This window comes from Malus domestica, chromosome 08, assembly GCF_042453785.1.
Source record: "Malus domestica chromosome 08, GDT2T_hap1".
NCBI lineage: Eukaryota > Viridiplantae > Streptophyta > Magnoliopsida > Rosales > Rosaceae > Malus > Malus domestica.
The window spans coordinates 30,452,539-30,475,344 of record NC_091668.1 but is presented as its reverse complement, the minus strand read 5'-3'; the positions used below and the strand labels follow the sequence as shown (position 1 = coordinate 30,475,344).

General features: G+C 38.8%; 2 protein-coding genes and 2 long non-coding RNA genes across 4 annotated transcripts; 3 read left to right on the top strand and 1 right to left on the bottom strand.

Annotated features, from left to right (window-relative positions):
* The first annotated feature begins 3,801 nt into the window (after positions 1–3,801).
* LOC103428961 (cytochrome P450 98A2-like) lies at positions 3,802–6,536 on the top strand. The gene is made up of 3 exons (XM_008367097.4): positions 3,802–4,408; positions 5,146–5,543; positions 5,754–6,536. Exons 1-3 carry the CDS (start codon positions 3,916–3,918, stop codon positions 6,396–6,398), a joined length of 1,536 nt encoding a protein of 511 aa, XP_008365319.3. The 5' UTR covers positions 3,802–3,915; the 3' UTR covers positions 6,399–6,536.
* A 9,755-nt stretch (positions 6,537–16,291) lies between these two features.
* LOC103441965 (cytochrome P450 98A2-like) lies at positions 16,292–22,412 on the top strand. Its single transcript, XM_008380681.4, has 3 exons — positions 16,292–16,962; positions 21,039–21,436; positions 21,649–22,412. Exons 1-3 carry the CDS (start codon positions 16,467–16,469, stop codon positions 22,291–22,293), a joined length of 1,539 nt encoding a protein of 512 aa, XP_008378903.3. The 5' UTR covers positions 16,292–16,466; the 3' UTR covers positions 22,294–22,412.
* On the bottom strand, positions 16,462–17,595 carry LOC139198221 (uncharacterized). The gene is made up of 2 exons (XR_011583528.1): positions 17,419–17,595; positions 16,462–17,309 (listed from the first exon to the last, which is right to left on the bottom strand). It is a non-coding gene; the product is annotated as an uncharacterized lncRNA (long non-coding RNA).
* LOC139198220 (uncharacterized) lies at positions 16,969–19,294 on the top strand. Its single transcript, XR_011583527.1, has 2 exons — positions 16,969–17,292; positions 19,010–19,294. It is a non-coding gene; the product is annotated as an uncharacterized lncRNA (long non-coding RNA).
* Positions 22,413–22,806: the final 394 nt, after the last annotated feature.

Below are 22,806 nucleotides of genomic sequence, written 5' to 3'. Positions count from 1 at the left end.
GATATTAAAAAAAAAAAAAAAAAAGGGAAGTGAATAAAATGATGAAGAATAATGTGCCGAATTTGACACTTTAAATTTCTTACAGATAAGCATGCGTCTAGGCATTGAAGTTCCAAATTATAGTATATCAATTAACGATTGAAAATCAATACATTGAATAAGACTAAACTTTAATTTGGATGCCGATTATGTTTTTTCAAGTTTATATAAAGTAAAAGAATTGAATTTTGGAAGTCAGGAGTGTGTCAATTGTTTTATAATTCGTCCGAATACATATATCAGGTTGCTACACAACGTAATTTGAAAGTATATCTAGGGCAAGGACTTGTCTTTTTTTGTTGATAAGCAAAGGGTTTGTAGCTTTTTTTGCTAAGCAGTAGAACATATTATGTTTGTTTAATCTTTAGCATTTGATGGTTGTCCACAAATATAGGATAGAAGGCCCCAAATTAGATATGGCTCTTACCTAGTTGGAGTCACAAGTTCACATGTACCAGCCCTTGAGACAAAACGTTTTGGTTTTCCGGCCAAACCACGGCGAGTTTGCCGGCGTGCAAGGTATCAATCACTTCGTCTCGTCGAGTAGTACAACTTTCCTTTTTGTTTCACTCAATTTCGTTGAGTAGTGAAAAAGTTATACTCATTTGAATCTTACCCAGTTTCCGGCGACCTCAGTGGCTTTCGAGGAAATTTCCGGCCAAACCACAATGAGTTAGACGTCTTGTGAGATACCATTCTCTTCGTCTCTTCGAGGGCTACAACTTTCCTTTTTGTTTCACTCAATTTCGTTGCGTATTGAAAAAGTTATACTCATTTGAATCTTACCCAGTTTCCGGCGACCTCAGTGGCTTTCGAGGAAATTTCCGGCCAAACCACGGCGATTTGGCCGGCGTGCAAGATATCAATCTCTTCGTCTCGTCGAGTAGTACAACTTTCCTTTTTGTTTCACTCACTTTCGTTGAGTATTGAAAAAGTTATACTCATTTGAATCTTACCCAGTTTCCGGCGACCTCAGTGACTTTAGAGGCATTTTCCGGCAAAACCACGACGATTCAGACGTCGTGTGAGGTACCATTCTCTTCGTCTCTTCGAGGGCTACAACTTTCGTTTTTGTCTTGCTTGATTTTGTTGAGTTTTGACAAAGTTATGGCCGTTTAAAGTGGGTGTGGATTTTCGGCCGAAATTCCTATTTTCTTCCTTGGTCGAGTCCCACATCGCCCAACGAGGGCAGTGAGCAAGCCAAGAACGCCTATAAAAGGCACATTCACATGCTGAGAAAAGCATGTCTTGGTTGGCCTTTGGGCTTTGATCAAGTTAGTATGTGTTGAGATTTCTCAACATTTTAAAGTTTTTTTAATATTATATTGCGATATTATCGATAATTTTAAAAATATTGCGATATTATCAATATTATCGATAATATTGCGATATTTTGACGAAAATCATTTGGATAGTTAAAAAAATATCGGATTTCCAAAAAAATGATAATATCGGCGAAATATCGCCGATATTATCGATTTTTTCTTCCTTGCCCAAAACACACTTAAAGGCCGGCCACACCCCATTCCCTATATATATGACCCTATTTCTTCTAAAAAGCTAAGTTGATACTCTTGCAACACTCTCAAAAACTCTCCAAATACTTTTCTCTAAATTCTAACTTTGGCATCAGAGGTTATTCGGCCAAAGCCCCCCTAATTCATCGTGGGCGCGTGAGGCTCTTGGCCTTGACCTAAGGTGTTAATTGTTTTGTAGGTGCAATTTTGTCCAAGAAGAAGAAGGCGAAAATTTGCATCCACAATTTTCTTTGCCGCGGTTCGGTTTCAAAACCGTAAAACCAAACCGTACGGTGCGGTTCGATTCGATTCGTGTTTCAGTTTCAGTTTTCGGATCCAAGTGCCCATCCCTATTTAGAAGACATTTATGTCAATTTCACGGTTACCCGCAAAGAATTTAAATTAATTTGGTGAATTCCTTGATAATGAGAATCATCATTCCTGTATGAGTGTTATTGAGAGAATGATCGATGAATTTCTTGCTAATTTATTGGGTGCTAAGTATTATTGGATCAAGAATATGATTTGTGTTAGTTTTACATATGTTTGTACCATACTGAGGGCCTCACTCTCACCCTCGGAGGCCATTTCTTAAGCCTCCTCACCCCCTCAAGCTCTCTCACATACACAAAGGCTCTCTCAAACTCTCTCATTCTCTGGGGGACTCCCCCTCACCCTTGTAATCCATATATACAGTCAGAGAAGTACAATCAGTGTGGACGTAGCCCAAACCTTGGGGTGAACCACGATACATCTTGTGTTATTTACATTTCTTGCAGATTCACGGTCGGATTTACATTGTTCCAAGACCTCCGGTTTTGTGCATCAACAACATATATAAAATAAATGGGTAACGGTTACGCGTTTATAACCACAGTTAATACCCATAACTGGCCATTTAAATTTCGCGGGTAAACGGTTATATCCATAACCGTTTATTTATCTAAACAGTTAACCATAACCGTAACCGTTTAATTTAAATGGACGGGTAATCGCGGTTACCCATAACCAATGGATATTTGCCCATCCCTATCCACACATAAAAGTTTGGTACCGCACCTACCACCAAAATATTCGCACATTTTCCACAACACAATATGACTATATATTTGTGTGTGTGTGTGTGTGTATAAACACCTCAATTCCTTTCAAGGTTCAACTCCAACAAAGTAACCATCTCCCTCTCCAGAGTGTCGATTGTTTGACTATTGCACTCACATATTGGTCATTTAACCAAATTTTATAAATTTATACTCTTATGAAATTATATATGAATATAACACCCGAAATAATTTTGATGCCCCTGATTTTTTTGGGCCCTGGAGGGTCGTCCAGCCAGCACTAGGCTTGGGCCAACCCTGTCGATAGAAAAAAAAGCTCATAAAACGAATCTTGGATCATGCATGAGTTCTGAGCTAGCAACAATCAAAACTATGAACTTAGAAATTGGTCGTACATAATCAGAAGATACGTCGGGAGAGTGCTGCAGAAGCGACACTAGATTTATATGATTATAGTGGTGAATTTTGAAGTTAAGCTCTTCATGAAAGTTGTAAAGTTTATCATTACGAGCGTTTATATATTTTTTCTATATTTTTTTACACTTCTACATTAATTAAAAAACTATTAAAGACTTTAGATAAGTGAAAATATACTTAAAAGAAAAATGTGTTTTATGTTTTGGATGTGACAATATGGTATGCATATACTTATTTAGTATTATGTTTTTCATTTGATTATTTATTGGTTTAAAATATATTTTCCTTAACGGGTAACGGGTCGGGTCATATTACCTGTTAATATTATTGAGTTGATTTCGGATCGGGTCATTTTACCTGTTATTTTAACGGGTGTTACACGACAAGACCCGTTAAGATATCGGGTATGACACAAAAATGACACGAACACCAAAAACACGACACGAATGCTAGGTCTAGCAACATTGAATAATGAGAACCAAAACCGAGAAGATAACATGAGAAGATTAATAACATTCTCTTAATATTAAGGGTAATGCTAAAGAGACAAAATTTGCAAACTAAATAATATTTCACTAATAAGAATGAATTCATTTATCAACGCTTAAATAATAATTCAATTATTAATTTTCATATTATTTAATTTATAAAATTTTATCTATAAATTTAATTTTCCTAGGTGGGAGTGATGGGAGGGAAGGGTTGTTGGCTTGTAGGCCACACATAACTGTTAGGGACCATACCTTACCCACCACCTAAAATATCCGATCCACACTTCCACAACACAATATGACTCCATATATCCCTGTAATTATATTTATATATACATACATATTATATATGTATATATACCTCAGCTCCTTTCAAGGTTCAACTCCAACATGGCTCTCTCTGGACTACTTCTCCCCATTTCATCAATCATCTTCATCTTCCTTGCATACAAGCTCTACCAACGGCCCAGATTCAAGCTCCCACCTGGTCCACGTCCATGGCCCGTCGTCGGAAACCTCTACCAGATAAAGCCGGTGAGGTTCCGCTGCTACGCCGAGTGGGCAGAGAAATACGGGCCCATCTTCTCAGTGTGGATTGGATCCACACTGAACGTCGTAGTGAGCAACACAGAGGTTGCAAAGGAGGTGCTCAAGGAGAATGACCAGAAACTGGCTGACAGGCACAGGAACAGATCGACCGCAAGGTTTAGCAGGGACGGTCAGGATCTTATCTGGGCTGACTATGGGCCCCACTACGTGAAGGTGAGGAAGGCGTGCACTCTTGAGCTTTTCTCTGCAAAGAGGCTTGAGGATCTCAGACCCATTAGAGAAGATGAGGTCACTGCTATGGTCGAGTCCATCTTCAACCACTGCACCAAACCTGGTAGATATTTCTTTCTTCTTCAATAAGAATCAGTTAACTTTTTATTTTTTTTATGAAATAGTTAATTGAAAGCATAATCTTCTTAGGAAAAGTAATATTTTAGACCATATGACCACTATGCAACCTATTATAAATTTAGGGGTGTGATATTTTTATATTTCTCATATATTCTTATTAATTTTTAATTTTTTAATATTTTTTAATTTATTTGATACTCTGTCAGAATTTAAGAATATGTGAGAAGTAAAAAGAAGTATGTGGATAGCACGTCCCCAAATTTACTTTTTTTTTTGTGTGTGAAGAATGGTACCATTAAAAAGATTGTTTGATATGTCTAAAATACAGAACAAAACATTACATGTCATTACACAATTGGAGGAAAGTTTTTTTAAAATGTCACCCTCTAATTGTTTAATGAGATGTGACATTCGGTCTCGTATTCGGCCATTGAAAAATCTTGCGCGACTTTGAAAGGTTGGTAGTGATGGAATGGTAATATTGATCATTCTATAGCAAATCTTGGCCTGTCAGTTAGTACTTGTCTTGTCTGATTTGAGGACCCTCCCGACGTTATTCGGGACATCATCTTTCAAGACTTGATATCTTCTGTAAGTTCCAATTAATGATATCGTACTTATTAAATATAAAATAAAAAACATGTTTGGTAAATGCGCTTGCAAACTCGTCCTTGTACCAAGTAACTGATTGTTGTCAACAATTTATTCACCATATTACAGAAAACCATGGGAAAAGTTTGGCAGTGAAGAAGTATTTGGGAAACGTGGCTTTCAACAACATAACAAGGCTAGCATTTGGGAAACGTTTCATCATCTCTGATGAAATAACTGATGAGCAAGGGAAACGATTCAGAGCTCTTATGGCCAACGGGGTGAAAATAAGTGGATCGCTCTCGGTGGCTGAGCACATTTCTTGGTTGCGTTGGGCATGCCCGTTTGACGAAGAGGCGTTTGCTAGACACGGAGCAAACAGAGACAAACTCACCAAGGAAATCATGGACGAACACACTCTGGCACGCTCCAAGGGCGGCGTTGCCAAGAGCCACTTTGTGGATGCATTGTTTACCTTGAAGGACAAGTATGACCTTAGTATGGACACTGTTATTGGACTTCTTTGGGTAAGTACACATTGATACGTTCTTAATTTCCTATTTTGTTGCTAAAAAGTGGCGATTAAGTCTCACTCACGTTTGTATGTTTGCACTCGATCGTTCGCTTGTTTTTATCCTTTTTCCTTTTGATTAGTTAACGAAACTATTATTATCACTCTGATATAGTTATTGCGCATTCTTCCTTTACATTCGAAACTAATGAAGCGATTTGGTCAGGATATGATGGCTGCCGGTACAGACACCACAGCAATTTCAGTTGAATGGGCCATGGCGGAGCTGATTAAGAACCCAAGGGTGCAACAGAAGGCTCAAGAGGAGCTAGATCGGGTTATTGGGCACGAACGGGTCATGACAGAAAATGATTTCTCAAACCTCCCTTACCTACAATGTGTAGCAAAGGAAGCACTGCGGTTGCACCCTCCAACACCACTAATGCTCCCCCACCGAGCCAATGCCGATGTCAAGATTGGTGGCTACGACATCCCCAAGGGTTCGACTGTTCATGTTAATGTTTGGGCTATAGCGCGTGATCCCGCTGTCTGGAAAAACCCAAATGAATTTCGACCTGAAAGGTTCCTAGAGGAAGATGTTGACATGAAAGGCCATGATTTTAGACTACTTCCATTTGGAGCAGGCAGGCGAGTATGTCCCGGAGCTCAACTTGGTATCAACTTGGTTGCCTCCATGTTGGGTCATCTGTTGCACCATTTCAGTTGGGCTCCTCCTGAAGGGGTGAAACCAGAGGAGATTGACTTGTCGGAAAATCCAGGGATAGTCACTTACATGGCTACCCCGGTACATGTAGTGCCTACTCCGAGGATCCCTTCACACTTGTACAAGCGTGTGGCCGCGAATATATAATTTTTATTATCGTTCGTATTGTTATTGTTCTAGCACTTGATCCTGGTTACGAAGCAATTTCTTTTCGCTACCCCTCCCTATTTTGGGACAATAAAAATCCCGTATGTGTCATGATAGTCATAAAGACACTTCCATTTCCTTTTCTAAGTGTTTTTATAATGTTGTTAGTTACTACCAACGGTGGATTCAAAATTTTATTTTTGGGTTGGCGATGTTCAAAAGCTTCCCAAATTTAGCCCAAGTTCCAGAAATGCTCTTCTAATGCATTTTCAAAAATCGAGTTTAAAATGCTTTGAGCTTTTGAATTTCCGTTTCCCAAACATAACATTCTAGGTCAATAGACGAGGCCGGTCCTTAGACTTTTGACCGTTGACTTTTGGTTGACTTTCTTGGGTTTCAGCCGAAACCCTTCCTATTCTAATTTCGACGTCCTTAATTCGATTCCAACGTCCGTTTTCTCAAATTCAATCGTTTAAGTAGAGTTTTATTAATTAGTCTCTTTATGTGCTTATGTGCATTTGTTAGTGGCGCTTTCGTCCTCCCTAGTTCAAACGGCTCTTCGGCAACAGAGTATCAGTGAGTAGACCCCTTCCAAAATGCATGATCTTACTATTAAAAATGCATACATGAAAGCATGATTTTATGGATACGTTTTATGAAACGTTTATGAGTAAATTGGATTTACGCTTTATGAAATATCATGCTTTATCGAATTTACACAGTTATGAATTTGGTTTATGATGATGATTTGAGCTAGAACGCTCCTATGATTTATGATATAATGTTTGAGCTATTGAGCTCCGATGAAATATATTTTGGAAAGATTATGTTCATGATTTTCTGGGCTTACCTAGTGGTTAGTCATACTATGTGCCTACGGGCGGATGGTACTTCTATGGCTTCAGTCGGGCGTTTGGTTAGTGGCTTCGGCCGGAAGATACTTATATATGGCTTCAGTCGGTAGTTTGGTTGGTGGCTTAGGCCGAAAGATACTTATATATGGCTTCGACCGGGCGTTTGTAGGTAGTTTCAGCCGGAAGATATTTATATATGGCTTTGGTTGGGTGATGTAGGGCCTTCGGGCGATTTTGATACCAATACTAAGCACACTATATGTGAAATCCTGTCCCCAGATTTCAATATTTAAAATTACGTATTTCGTATTATTATTATCAATGTGTTTATATTTGCGAATCATAAATTTATTTAAGTAAAAGGATGAAAATGCCCTTAATGAACCAAACGAAAAATTTCGAGAACATATTTGATGTATATGTATTTTTCTAATTTTCCTTATGTATTTGGATAGTACTTATCGATATGAATGGGTAGGTGCAAAAGATTGTAATTTGGAGTTACAACGAATGACTTATAATAACAAGGTTAACCACAAAATTCTGAAATCTTTTTCACTTTTCCGCAGCTAGATAGACTGAAACATTATATGTGAATCTCCACTGAATTTGTACAACTTCTAAGAAGCAAGCTCTCAAGATTCGGAATATTGGTCATTTAACCAAATTTTATAAATTTATACTCTTATGAAATTATATATGAATATAATACCTAAAATAATTTTGTGCCCCTGATTTTTTTGGGCCCCAGAGGATCGTCCAGCTAGCACTAGGCCTAAGCCGAACATGTCGATAGAAAAGAAGCTCATAAAACGAATCTTGGATCATGCATGAGTTCTGAGCTTGCTACAATCAAAACTATGAACTTAGATATTGGTCGTGCATAATCAGAAGATATGTCGGGAGAGTGCTGCAGAAGCGACACTAGCATAAGTAACTCTAATGTTAAACTTCAGCATGTATTGACTAGTCAAATTAATTGGGGTACATGACCATAAACCGTACCTTAGACTATTCAAAGAGAAGAGAATTGTCTTTGCTTTCCTGTAGTACTTAGTATTGGAATATGAATTGTCTTTGCTGGCAATAAAATGTTTAAATGCGAAAGTTCATCATACGGATTTGATATGAAGTTGGAGTGTGGGTTGTCGACTACTTAATGCCATCCTCCTTTTCTTTTGTTCGACTTGTGACCGACAACGTAAAATAAACTTATACAAACGAAACATAAAGTTGCAAATGCTCAATATTGCGACAACAATGGGCAATAGCATATCAAACTCCCTCCAGCCTCCATTTCGGCTTCATCCCTCATTCCTCCATCTCCCACTCCTATATTACGTTATCCAAGTCTTCTTTTTTTGTTATTTTGTTTAGGTTTTGTTTTGTAAAGAGTTTATTATTTTTATCTTAAATCCGCCATTAATTTCACATTTTGGGTATGAAATTACACTCATAATAAATTAAAACATGTTACATCTTTAAAGTGTTTATTTGAAAAAATATCCCATGTTATAGAGAGCTTGTCACTTGAGATCTCGATCAAACCCTGGGTATACCTAACTATAACGACAAGTCAGTGCGTAAATATTTTCTTATATAAATTACTTATCATAAATTATTTATGCAAAATGTCAACATTTAATGCGAGTTTATCTACGGGAAAGAGTATTAAAATCCTGCAATATTTCCATAAATATTAATCTTTCGGATACATAAAATACATACAATATCATTTAATACTCAAGAGACTTAAATAAAGTTCAGATAATTCTAGATAGATTAATTTTCAGAGTCAATTTGCAAATTATGTGATGTGTTATTAATAGTAAATAAGCAAGTTAATTAACACATAAATAATAATTTAATTATCAACAATCATGTCATATGATCTACAAAATTTAGTTTAAATAAATGGTCTCTTAAGTTTTAATCTTGAAACAGACATTAATCTAAGTTTCATCTTCTTTGAGAATTAGAGTCTAATTTTCTATTTAAAAAATAGATGTATTTTTGTCATTAAGCAACACTCTAAGAACTAAGGAACCGGATCCCCTCCAAATCCATATATACTGAACCTGCTGAGTAGACGATCTGGGCCGTTGAAATTTGATTCAACGGCTACAATTATTATAACTTTTAGAAGGCCTCCCTATTTGTAGTCGTTGGATCAAATTTCAACGGCTCGGATCGCCTGCTCAGCATGCTCAGTTTTATTGGATCCAAAGGGGATTCGGTTCCAAGAACTAAAACAGAGAAGATAGCATGATAAGATTGCTAGCATTATCTAACTATTAATTAATATATTCTTGCAAAATTGGTAATTTGGGGTGTATTATTCACACACATCCCTTTATACTTTTTACACTCTTTATTAATTTCTGTCTGTTAATTTTCATTAAATCAGTTGATTCAACGGCCGCAAGTTAAAGATCGTGTATATGAAGAAAAGAAGTGTGTGGATAACACACTCCTAAAGTTATAATCTTGTATAAGACATTAATAATTAGAGTCTAAGTTTCTATTTAGAAAATAGATTTTTTTTAATTATTTAGCAACACTGAAAAATGAGAACCAAAACCAAGAAGATAGCATGAGAAGATTAATAGCATTCTCTTAATATTAAGGGTAATGCTACAACAACAACAACAACAACAACAAAGCCTTTTCCCACTAAGTGGGGCCAGCCTATGAATCCTAGAACGCCATTGCGCTCGGTTTTGTGTCATGTCCTCTGTTAGATCCAAGTACTCTAAGTCTTTTCTTAGGGTCTCTTCCAAAGTTTTCCTAGGTCTTCCTCTACCCCTTCGGCCCTGAACCTCTGTCCCGTAGTCACATCTTCGAACCGGAGCGTCAGTAGGCCTTCTTTGCACATGTCCAAACCACCGGAACCGATTTTCTCTCATCTTTCCTTCAATTTCGACTACTCCTACTTTACCTCGGATATACTCATTCCCAATCTTATCCTTTCTCGTGTGCCCACACATCCCACGAAGCATCCTCATCTCCGCTACACCCATTTTGTGTACGTGTTGATGTTTCACCGCCCAACATTCTGTGCCATACAACATCGTTGGCCTTATTGCCGTCCTATAAAATTTTTCCTTGAGCTTCAGTGGCCTACGACGGTCACACAACACGCCGGATGCACTCTTACACTTCATCCATCCAGCTTGTATTCTATGGTTGAGATCTCCATCTAATTCTCCGTTCTCTTGCAAGATAGATCATAGGTAGGGAAAACGGTCGCTTTTTGTGATCTTCACTAGATTGCTCCGGTCATTAGTGTGGATAAGTATATAAATGGATAGAGATAGGAAAGCAAAGACAAGATGTACGTGGTTCACCCAGATTGGCTACGTCCACGGAATAGAGGAGTTCTCATTAATTGTGAAGGGTTTACACAAGTACATAGGTTCAAGCTCTCCTTTAGTGAGTACAAGTGAATGATTTAGTACAAATGACATTAGGAAATATTGTGGGAGAATGATCTCGTAATCACGAAACTTCTAAGTACTGGAGTGTGGTATCGTCTTGACTTGCCTTATCTGTCTCATAGGTAGATGTGGCATCTTCTCTGGAAGTACTCTTCCTCCATCCAGGGGTGGTATCTTTAACTGGTGGAGATGCACAAGGTAATGTATCAATTTCACTTGAAGCTTACTTGTAGTTTCAGGCTTGGTCAAGCGCGATACAAACCATGTAGTAGGAGTCCCCCAAGTCGCCGAGCTAGGGGATCTGCTGAAAGAGGTGACAGACAAGGTAAGCAATCAGAGCTCCGGCTGATTGTTCACATTCTCCCTATATTGCAGGCAACATGAAGGATAAAGAGAAGAAAAATGAGAAGAGATGATATGGGATACTTTTTCTTTTGAAGAAGTAATTTTCCACAGGCTTATTCTTGAACTGGGCTGAAGGGTTTTCTGGTTTCCTCCAGAGTATAAGGCCGACTGAAGAATTTGAAGGTCAAAACAAGTCCATCAAATCTAGAGTACGTTCGACCCTGCTGATATGGGATACTTTTGCTTTTGACAGAGTAGTGGATGTATCGGCACGTGTGCTGTTACGCTTGTCTCCACATGCTTCCTTGTATCCTTCTCACTTGCCCTATCTGTTCCTCAGGCAAATGTGGTATCTTCCCTAGAAGCATAAGATGTTGAAGATGAGTACTCGAGAGCAATGTCAGGTAAGTAATCAGGTAAGGGGTTCCAAGCAGTCAGTTCCTGGCTGGAAGCTTGATTCCAAGTGCTGACTGATTGCTCTCTTTCTCCTTGTCTTGCAGGTAAGAACAAGGCCAAAGGAAAAGACAGGGAAAAAGCATGATATGGGATACTTTTGCTTTTAACCCTGATGATATGAGATATTCTTGCTCTAGTATAGCTTGTTTGCAGAGGTATTATCGGGGGGAAAGAAAGCTGAATATTTCGAAAGGCTTAGTTGGGAGTGCCCTCTCAGATATGAGGAAGGGTTGAGCATTTTTGCAGGTCTGCCTGTCCGTTGGGGATGGAGGTCGACATATATAGGAGTCTCCCTAACAACAAGTAGTAATGTTATTCCTTTACCCTACTTGGTCATAGCACGGTAGTGGGAGCTGCCAGCTTCACATGTTTTAACTCTGTCAGAGCACTTTGAAAAAATGGTCTGTGGTATCTGGAAAGCTAATGTTGCATGTGAAGATTACAGATAAGCTTTATCCAAGGAGATCCGGCTCTTGAAGTTGGGAAAGTGGCGACTCTTCGGTTTTCGAACAAGTAATCCTGTCGGGGATCTGGCTTTCGAGATTCAGAGAACGATGCCTCTTCGATTTTTGAGAAAGCAATCCTGTTAGGGGTCTGGCTCTCGAGATTCGGAGAGCGGTGTCTCTTCGATTTTTGAGAAAGTAATCATGTTGGGACTCTGGCTCTCGAGATTCGGAGGGCGATGTCTCTTCGATTTTGGAGCAAGCACTCTTGTTGGGAGTGTTTTCTCGAATGTGAGTAAAGGTTGGGCATGTTTGCTAGTCTACCTTGCCACGAAGCACAGAGGTTGACACACAGGGACTTTCCAATTATCCAGCAGTGGTACTGTTCTTTTACCTTCTCTTCGATTTTTGAGAAAGTAATCATGTTGGGAGTCTGGCTCTCGAGATTCGGAGGGCGGTGCCTCTTCGATTTTGAAGCAAGCAATCTTGTTGGGAGTGTTTTCTCGAATGTGAGTAAAGGTTGGGCATGTTTGCTAGTCTACCTTGCCACGAAGCACAGAGGTTGACACACAGGGACTTTCCAATTATCCAGCAGTGGTACTGTTCCTTTACCCTTGTAGGTAATAATATGGTAGCTAGACCTTCAAAATTTATGTGTCTAAACTTTGTTAGTGCTGTTTCTTTGCTATTCTTTTACCCTTCTTGGTCAGAGCGATGTAGTGGGAGCTGCAAGCTTCACGTGTCTCAACTTTGTCAGAGAACTTTGGCAAAGTTATCTGTGATACCCATGAGCTACTGTTGCGTGTGGGAAGTGGGTGATTGAACAGTAAGATTCATGTGCTTTCTACTTCACCAGAAATCTTCGACAGAATGCCCATAATTTCCGCAAAGCTGAGTGTGCGTGTGACAGGTGCTGACAAGGCTGGAAAAGTATGTGCCTCTTCGATTTCTGAGATCGGCCCTCGTGGTCTCTGAGCAGCCCAGCTTTTGAGAAAGCAAACGCCTCTTCGATTTATGAGATCGGCCTTCATGGTCTTTGAGCAGCCCAGCTTTTGAGAAAGCAAACGCCTCTTCGATTTCTGAGATCGACCCTCGTGGTCTCTGAGCAGCCCAGCTTTTGAGAAAGCAAACGCCTCTTCGGTTTCTGAGCAGGCGCATCTTCGATTTCTGAAGCTCCGTCGAGTGCAGATTTTTATAGGGGCTGGCATTAAGTTCCAAAGCACACTTGAATTTCCACCAGTAGAAGCTCCATTCTTGCACTTCTAAGATCTTGATTTGTCTGACCTCTTCTCTCTTCAACACCTTTGAAAATGTCTTGCCCCTCCGACCGTTGTTTTGACTTGAACCTTGTTGAAGAGGCAGCCCCGCCTTCTCCAGACAACATATGGCGCCCATCCTTCGTCTCCCCTATTGGTCCTCTTACCGTTGGGGATTCCGTGATGAAGAATGATATGACCGCTGCGGTGGTGGCCAGGAACATTCTCACTCCCAAAGATAACAGACTACTTTCCAAACGGTCTGATGAGTTGGCTGTTAAGGATTCTCTGGCTCTCAGTGTTCAGTGCGCAGGTTCTGTGTCTAATATGACCCAACGCTTATTTGCTCGAACCCGCCAAGTTGAATCATTGGCAGCTGAAGTGATGAGTCTCAAACAGGAGATTAGAGGGCTCAAGCATGAGAATAAACAGTTGCACCGGCTCGCACGTGACTATGCTACAAACATGAAGAGGAAGCTTGACCAGATGAAGAAATCTGATGGTCAGGTTTTACTTGATCATCAGAGATTTGTGGGTTTGTTCCAAAGGCATTTATTGCCTTCGTCTTCTAGGGCTGTACCGCGTAATGAAGCTCCAAATGATCAACCTCTGATGCCTCCTCCTTCTAGGGTTCTGTCCAGTACTGAGGCTCTGAATGATCCCCCTCCGGTGCCTTCTCTTTCTGGGGCTCTACCGACTGCTGAGACTTCTCCTAAGCAACCTTTATGAAGGCTCCCTCTTGTTTGTTTATTTTGACTCATGTATATGTACATATTTGTAACTTATCGGGGATATCAATAAATAAGCTTTCCTTCATTTCAACGTATTGTGTTAAATACACCAAAGCCTTCTTCGCTAAGTTCTTTGAATTTTCTTTTGTTGAAGCTTGTATGTTGAAGCTTTGTGAGTGGAGCATGTAGGTTGAGGTAGTGTTCCCTTAATTTCCCGAGTGAGGAAAACTTCTCGGTTGGAGACTTGGAAAATCCAAGTCACTGAGTGGGATCGGCTATATGAATCTTAGAACGCCATTGTGCTCGGTCCTGTGTCATGTCTTCCGTTAGATCCAAGTACTCTAAGTCTTTTCTTATAGTCTCTTCCAAAGTTTTCCTAGGTCTTCCTCTACCCCTTCGGCCTTGAACCTCTGTCCCATAGTCGCATCTTCTAATTTGAGCGTCAGTAGGCCTTCTTTGCACATGTCCAAACCACCGTAACCGATTTTCTCTCATCTTTCCTTCAACTTTGGCTACTCTTACTTTACCCCGGATACCCTCATTCCTAATCTTATCCTTTCTCGTGTGCCCACACATCCAACGAAGTATCCTCATCTCCGCTACACCCATTTTATGTACGTGTTGATGCTTCACCGCCCAACATTCTGTGCCATACAGCATCGCCGGCCTTATTGCCGTCCTATAAAATTTTCCCTTGAGCTTCAGTGGCATACGGCGGTCACACAATACGCCGGATGCACTCTTCCACTTCATCCATCTAGCTTGTATTCTATGGTTGAGATCTCCATCTAATTCTCCGTTCTTTTGCAAGATAGATCCTAGGTAACGAAAACGGTCGCTCTTTGGTATTTCTTGATCTCCAATCCTCACCCGTAACTCGTTTTGGCCTCCATTTGCACTGAACTTGCACTCCATATATTCTGTCTTTGATTGGCTTAGGCGAAGACCTTTAGATTCCAACACTTCTCTCCAAAGGTTAATCTTTGCATTTACCCCTTCCTGAGTTTCATCTATCAACACTATATCGTCTGCGAAAAGCATACACCAAGGAATATCATCTTGAATATGTCCTGTTAACTCATCCATTACCAACGCAAAAAGGTAAGGACTTAAGGATGAGCCTTGATGTAATCCTACAGTTATAGGAAAGCTTTCGGTTTGTCATTCATGAGTTCTTACGGCAGTCTTTGCTCTGTCATACATATCCTTTATAGCTTGGATATATGCTACTCGTACTCATTTCTTCTCTAAAATCCTCCAAAGAATGTCTTTTGGGACCCTATCATACGCTTTTTCCAAATCTATAAAGACCATGTGTAAATCCTTTTTCCCATCTCTATATCTTTCCATCAATCTTCGTAAGAGATAGATTGTCTCCATGGTTGAGCGCCCTGACATGAACCGGAATTGGTTGTCCGAAACCCGTGTCTCTTGCCTCAATCTATGCTCAATGACTCTCTCCCAGAGCTTCATTGTATGACTCATTAGCTTAATACCCCTATAGTTCATGCAATTTTGTACGTCGCCCTTATTCTTGTAAATAGGCACCAAAGTGCTCGTTCGCCACTCATTTGGCATCTTCTTCATTTTCAAAATCTTATTGAAAAGGTCAGTGAGCCATGTTATACCTGTCTCTCCCAAAACTTTCCACACTTCGATTGGTATATCGTTTGGGCCTACTGCTTTTCTATGCTTCATCTTCTTCAAAGCTACAACCACTTCTTCCTTCCGGATTCGACGATAAAAATAGTAGTTTCTACACTCTTCTGAGTTACTCAACTCCCATAAAGAAGCACTCCTTTCATGTCCTTCATTGAAAAGATTATGAAAATAACTTCTCCATCTGTCTTTAACCGCGTTCTCTGTAGCAATAACTTTTCCATCCTCATCCTTGATGCACCTTACTTGGTTTAGGTCTCTTGTCTTCTTTTCCCTTGCTCTAACTAGTTTATAGATATCCAACTCTCCTTCTTTGGTATCTAGTCGCTTATACATATCGTCATAAGCCGCTAACTTAGCTTCTCTCACAGCTTTCTTCGCCTCTTGCTTCGCTTTTCTATACCTTTCACCATTTTCATCGGTCCTATCCTTGTATAAGGCTTTACAACATTCCTTCTTCGCCTTCACCTTTGTTTGTATCTCCTCATTCCACCACCAAGATTCCTTTTGGTGTGGGGCAAAGCCCTTGGACTCTCCTTAAGGGTAATGCTAAGGAGACAAAATTTGCAAACTAAATAATATGTCACCAATAAGAATGAACATATTTATCAAAATAATCCAATTATTAACTTTCATATTATTTAATTTATAAAATTTTATCTATAAAAATTTAATGTTCCTACCATTACTCTAGTATAAATAGGTTCTTGCAAAATTGGGAGTGATGGGAGGGAAGGGTTGTTGGCTTGTAGGCCACACATAAGGGTTAGGTAACATACCCACCACCAAAAATATCCGATCCACACTTCCACAACACAATATGACTCCATATATCTCTGTGATTATATTTATATATACCTCAGCTCCTTTCAAGGTTCAACTCCAACATGGCTCTCTCTGGACTACTTCTCCCCATTTCATCAATCATCATCTTCATCTTCCTTGCATACAAGCTCTACCAACGGCTAAGATTCAAGCTCCCACCCGGTCCACGTCCATGGCCCGTCGTCGGTAACCTCTACCAGATACAGCCGGTGAGATTCCGCTGCTACGCCGAGTGGGCAGAGAAATACGGGCCCATCTTCTCAGTGTGGATTGGATCCACACTGAACGTCGTAGTGAGCAACACAGAGCTTGCAAAGGAGGTGCTCAAGGAGAATGACCAGAAACTGGCTGACAGGCACAGGAACAGATCGACCGCAAAGTTTAGCAGGGACGGTCAGGATCTTATCTGGGCAGACTATGGGCCCCACTACGTGAAGGTGAGGAAGGTGTGCACTCTTGAGCTTTTCTCTGCAAAGAGGCTTGAGGATCTCAGACCCATTAGAGAAGATGAAGTCACTGCTATGGTCGAGTCCATCTTCAACCACTGCACCAAACCTGGTAGATATTTCTTTCTTTTTCATTAAGAATCAGTTAACTTTTTATTTTTTTATGAAATAGTTAATTGAAAGCATAATCTTCTTAGGAAAAGTAATATTTAGTATAATAATTTGGAGATAATTGCAAATCAACCAACAAATAAATAAACCCCGGATTCAGGAGAAGAAGCCGTGCGGCACCGGACTACAAGAATATGTGTTAAACTTTTGTCCGCGTGTCTTTGTATGTTTTTGGATGGAACGCCACCGTGACCGTTGTGCCGTGGACGTTGCTCTTCTGAGTGGGCCACCAAAATTACACATGCACCGCTGGACGACAAAAACACGAAAGGTCCGTACCAAAACATTCTGAAATATAGAAAAGTGTGTATTAACCCAATTTTTTAAGGAAAATATTTGGGTCCTCACGATGAAGGATCCAATTTCACTGACTTCTTATGTAATCATTTTAAAATACCTGTCCTTTGAAGCTTCTCCCAGCACTCTGCTATTCTTATAACCAAACACCTGACTCTTCTGTTAAACACGTGACCAAACACACCGGTGAGAGGGACGGGATGAGATCTGGGGCATGGGGTAAAGGAGAAATTGGCTGTTTGGTTATAGGTTTAGAGAGCTTTTGTTAATTACACGTGGTTATATTTAACTGGACCACACAACATTGTCAGTATATTGGGTTCTCCCCGTGAGGATCCAAGTATTAGCCATTTCTTAAAGCCAATTTTAGAAAAATTCAAATAATATTTCATTTTTTAGACTTTTGACTACTATGCCACCTATGATTACTTTTTTGTAAGATTGGTAGCATTTGAGAGATTTTTTAGTGTGTCATAGCACGGAACATAACATCACATGTTATCATGTAATTGAAAAAAAAGTATCTTTTGAAGTGTCTTTCTTTAATTGTTTAATGATGTATGACATTCTGTTTCGTGTTCTGGGCACTTTAAAAAATCTCACATAGCTTTAAAAGATTGGTTTTAATAGAACAGTAATATTGATCATTGTATAGCAAATCTTGGTCTGTCAGTTAGTAATTGTTTTGTTTGGTTCGTGGGTAGTATGATTCTCTCTTTTCCAATTCTCATCTCTTTTCCTCTCCTTCTATCACATATTAGTTTTTATCTTATTATCTCCACTAATTAATAAAATACTAATTATTAATCAAAATTCTATGAAATTATCAGTTTAACATTCTAATTAAAACAGAACATGAATAAGAAATATGAGACAGAAATTTAATTTCACACAACCAAATTTTACATATTTTTTTTCAAAACCTCATCTACATAAAATCTTAACATATCTTTAATTAAAAAAAATTAAAAAAACTTCTCACTCTCACATTCTCTATCACTCTTTTCGTCTCTCCTTCTATTTCAAAAACCAAAAAAAAAATATTTCTCACATACTTTGTGTGCTCATATGCTAGTTTTATAAAAAAAAATTAATATAAAATATTAACATGATTAAATCGTATCCTTTCAAATAAAAAAAGAAAAATTATGAGGTGAGAGAATTTTCCTCAGGATCGTGGACCCTCCGAATTTGTTCAGCACGTCATCTTGACTTGATATCTTCTTTATGTTCCAATCAATGATGTCGTACTAATTAAATATAAAATAGAAACGTGTTTGGTAAATGCACTTGCCAACTCGTCCCTTCACCGAAATTACACATGCCACTAGTCGACAAAAAATTAGCATGGCACGAAAGATACGTACCCAAAAATTATGAAAATATATAACAGTAGATGTGAATGGAATGGTGAATCCAAATAATATTCATTTTTTATTTTAGATCATTTGACTACAATGCAACCTATTATAAATTTAGGGGTGTGGTATTCAAACACAGTTTTTTACTTTTCACACTTCTTATTAATTTTTATCTTTTAATATTCTTTAATTATTCGATATGACGATCAGAATTTAAAGGTGTATGAGAAGTAAAAAAATGTATGTAGATAGCATATCCCTAAATTTACTTTTTTTTTTCTGTGAAAATTGATAGCATTGGTGATATTTTTCAATGTGTCTAAAACGCAGAGTATAATATCACGTCATTACATAATGAGAGGGACGGGATGAGATCTGGGGCATGGGCGTAAAGAAGAAATTGGCTGTTTGGTTATTGGTGCAAGGTTATAGTTGGTTGTTTGGTTATAGGTTTAGAGAGCTTTTGTTAATTACACGTGGTTATATTTAACTAGAACACATGACAATGTCAGCCACTAACAATGTCAGTATATTGGGTTCTTCCGGTGAGGATCCAAGTATTAACCATTTCTTAAGCCAATTTTAGAAAAATTCAAATAATATTTCCTTTTTTAAGACTTTTGACTACTATGCCACCTATGATTACTTTTTTTTGAAGATTGGGAGTATTTGAGACATTTTTTTTAGCGTATCATAACATCACATGTCATTATATAATTGGAAAAATAATATTTTTTAAGTGTCTTTCCTTAATTGTTTAATGATATATGACATTATGTTTCGTGTTATGGACATATTAAAAAATTTCTCATAACTTTAAAGATTGGTTTTAATAGAGGTAATTGTTATTGGCACTTCAAAAATCTCATTCTACACTTCAACCTTTCTATATTTGAAAAGAAAAATCACTTATAAAAAATGTAGAATGAGATTTTTAGAATGCTAATAACATTTCCCCTAATAGAACAGTAATATTGATCATCGTATAGCAAATCAAACAAGGATTGTCTGCCCTCCCACTTCTCGTGCCCTCCTATTTTGTGTGATCACGGTTAAACCACATAAACATTTTATATTGTTTTTTATAAATATAATAAGACAAAAATAAATAATAATATAAAATGTTGACGTAACTTAACCGTGATCACATAAACAAAAGAGCATAGAAGGGCACGAAAAATAGAAGGGTAGACAATCCTTGTCTTAGCAAATCTTGGCCTGTCAGTTAGTGATTGTTTTGTTTGGTTCGTGGACCCTCCAAATTTGCTCAGTACGTCATCTTGCCTTGACATCTTCTTTATGTTCCAATCAATGATGTCGTACTAATTAAATATAGAATAGAAACGTGTTTGGAAAATGCACTTGCAACTCGTCCTTTCACCAAAATTACGCATGCTACCGGTCGACAAAAAATTGGCATAGCACGAAAGATCCGTACCCAAAAATTATGAAAATATGGAAAAGTAAATGTGAATGGAATGGTAAATCCAAATAATATTCATTTTTTATTTTAGACCATTTGACTACCATGCAACCTATTATAAAGTTAAGGGTGTGGGGGTGTGGTATTCAAACTTCATCTTTAACTTCTCATATATTTTTTATTAATTTTTATTCTTTAATTATTTGATACGATGGTCAGAATTTAAGGATGTGTGATAAGTAAAAAGAGGTATGTGGATAGCACATTCCTAAATTTACTTTTTTTTTTTTTTTTTGTGAAAATTGGTAGCATTGGTGATATTTTTCAATGTGTCTAAAACACAAAGTAAAATCACATGTCATTACATAATTAGAAGAAAGTTTTTTTAAAGTGTCTTCCTCTAATTGTTTAATAACATGTGGCAATCGATCTCGTGTTCGGACCATTGAAAAATCTCCCGCAACTTTGAAAGATTGGTAGTAATGGAATGGTAATATTGATCATTGTATAGCAAAACTTGCCCTGTCAGTTAGTACTAGTCTTGTTTGATTTGAGGACCCTCCCGCCGGTATTCGGGACATCATCTTTCAAGACTTGATATATTCTTTAAGTTCCAATTAATGATATCGTACTAATTAAATATAAAATAAAAAACATGTTTGGTAAATGCAGATGCGTTCCTCTTAATCCATTAAGTTCGAGGATTCAAGCCGTTGAAATTTAATTCAATTCGAGCTGTTGAAATTTGATTCAACGGTTAAAGTTATTATAACTTTTAAAGTGAATCATGTTTGTAACCATTAAATGAAATTTCAACAGTCCGGATTCCGAACATATGGATTAGGAGGAAGGGCTCCCTTTCCGGTAAATGAATTGCAAACTCGTCCATGTACTGATTAACTGACTGTTGTTAACAATTTATTCACCATATTACAGAAAACCATGGGAAAAGTTTGGTAGTGAAGAAGTATTTGGGAAACGTGGCTTTCAACAACATAACAAGGCTAGCATTTGGGAAACGTTTCATCAGCTCTGATGAAATAACTGATGAGCAAGGGAAAAGATTCAGAGCTCTTATCGCCAACGGAGTGAAGATAGGCGGATCGCTCTCGGTGGCTGAGCACATTTCTTGGTTGCGTTGGGCATGCCCGTTTGACGAAGAGGCGTTTGCTCGACACGGAGCAAACAGAGACAGACTCACCAAGGAAATCATGGACGAACACGCTCTGGCACGCTCCAAGGGTGGCGTTGCTAAGAGCCACTTTGTGGATGCATTGTTTACCTTGAAGGACAAGTATGACCTAAGCATGGACACTATTATTGGACTTCTTTGGGTAAGTATACATTAATATGTTCTTAATTTCCTACTTTGTTGCTAAAAAGTGGTGATTAATTTTGTGCTCTCGTTTGTATGTTTTGCACTCTTTCGCTTGTTTTTATGCTTTCATCTTCCTTTTGATTAGTTAACGGAACTATTGTTATCACTCTGAGATAATCATGGCGCATTCTTTTCTTACATTCGAGACTAATGAAGGGATTTGCTCAGGATATGATGACTGCCGGTACAGACACCACAGCAATTTCAGTTGAATGGGCCATGGCTGAGCTGATTAAGAACCCGAGGGTGCAACAAAAGGCTCAGGAGGAGCTAGATCGGGTTATTGGGCACGAACGGGTCATGACAGAAAATGATTTCTCAAACCTCCCTTACCTACAATGTGTAGCAAAGGAAGCACTGCGGTTGCACCCTCCAACACCACTAATGCTCCCCCACCGAGCCAATGCCGATGTCAAGATTGGTGGTTACGACATCCCCAAGGGTTCGAATGTTCATGTTAATGTTTGGGCTATAGCGCGTGACCCCGCTGTCTGGAAAAACCCAAATGAGTTTCGACCGGAAAGGTTCTTAGAGGAAGATGTTGACATGAAAGGCCATGATTTTAGACTACTTCCATTTGGAGCAGGCAGGCGAGTGTGTCCCGGAGCTCAACTTGGTATCAACTTGGTTACCTCCATGTTGGGCCATCTGTTGCACCATTTCAGTTGGGCTCCGCCCGAAGGGGTGAAACCAGAGGAGATTGACTTGTCAGAAAATCCAGGGATGGTCACATACATGGCAACCCCAGTGCAAGTCGTGCCTACTCCGAGGCTCCCTTCACACTTGTACAAGCGAGTGGCCGCGAATATGTAATTTTTACTATCGTTCGTACTGTTATTGTTCTAGCACTTGATCCGATTACGAAGCAACTCCTTTTCACAACCCTTCCCTATTGGGACAATAAAAATCCCGTATGTGTTTGATAGTCATAAGACACTCCATTTCCTTTTCAAAGTGTTGGTTCGGATGCGAGGGGAATCCGTTGCAACTGGACATTCCGAAGAAGTTGTTTGATATGTTTTAGAAGATGTTGAGGTTATGATTTGCAGTCACTACAGCCAATGAGCAAGGTGTGGATTCATTAGCTGAAAACGTAGCTAAAGTGTTTTAGGGTGGTTCTAAATTGGCCTGATGTATTTGTGACAGTTTCACTTTCAAGCCATTACATAACAATTTAACAATATTTTTAGTCACTACTAGTGGCGGATCTAGGAATGTATTTTTGGTAGGCGACATTCAAAAGCTTCCCAAATTTAGCCTAAGTTCCAGAAATGCTCTTCTAATGCAGTTTCAAAAAGTGGGTCTAAAATACTTTGGGCTTTTTAA

Excerpts from the sequence above, each read along its gene's own strand:
- LOC103441965 (XM_008380681.4), top strand. The coding sequence starts at position 16,467 with ATGGCTCTCTCTGGACTACTTCTCCCCATTTCATCAATCATCATCTTC. Across the intron at positions 16,963-21,038 it reads CAACCACTGCACCAAACCTG|AAAACCATGGGAAAAGTTTG; the intron begins GTAGATATTTCT and ends ACCATATTACAG. Across the intron at positions 21,437-21,648 it reads CTATTATTGGACTTCTTTGG|GATATGATGACTGCCGGTAC; the intron begins GTAAGTATACAT and ends GGATTTGCTCAG.
- LOC103428961 (XM_008367097.4), top strand. The coding sequence starts at position 3,916 with ATGGCTCTCTCTGGACTACTTCTCCCCATTTCATCAATCATCTTCATC. Across the intron at positions 4,409-5,145 it reads CAACCACTGCACCAAACCTG|AAAACCATGGGAAAAGTTTG; the intron begins GTAGATATTTCT and ends ACCATATTACAG. Across the intron at positions 5,544-5,753 it reads CTGTTATTGGACTTCTTTGG|GATATGATGGCTGCCGGTAC; the intron begins GTAAGTACACAT and ends CGATTTGGTCAG.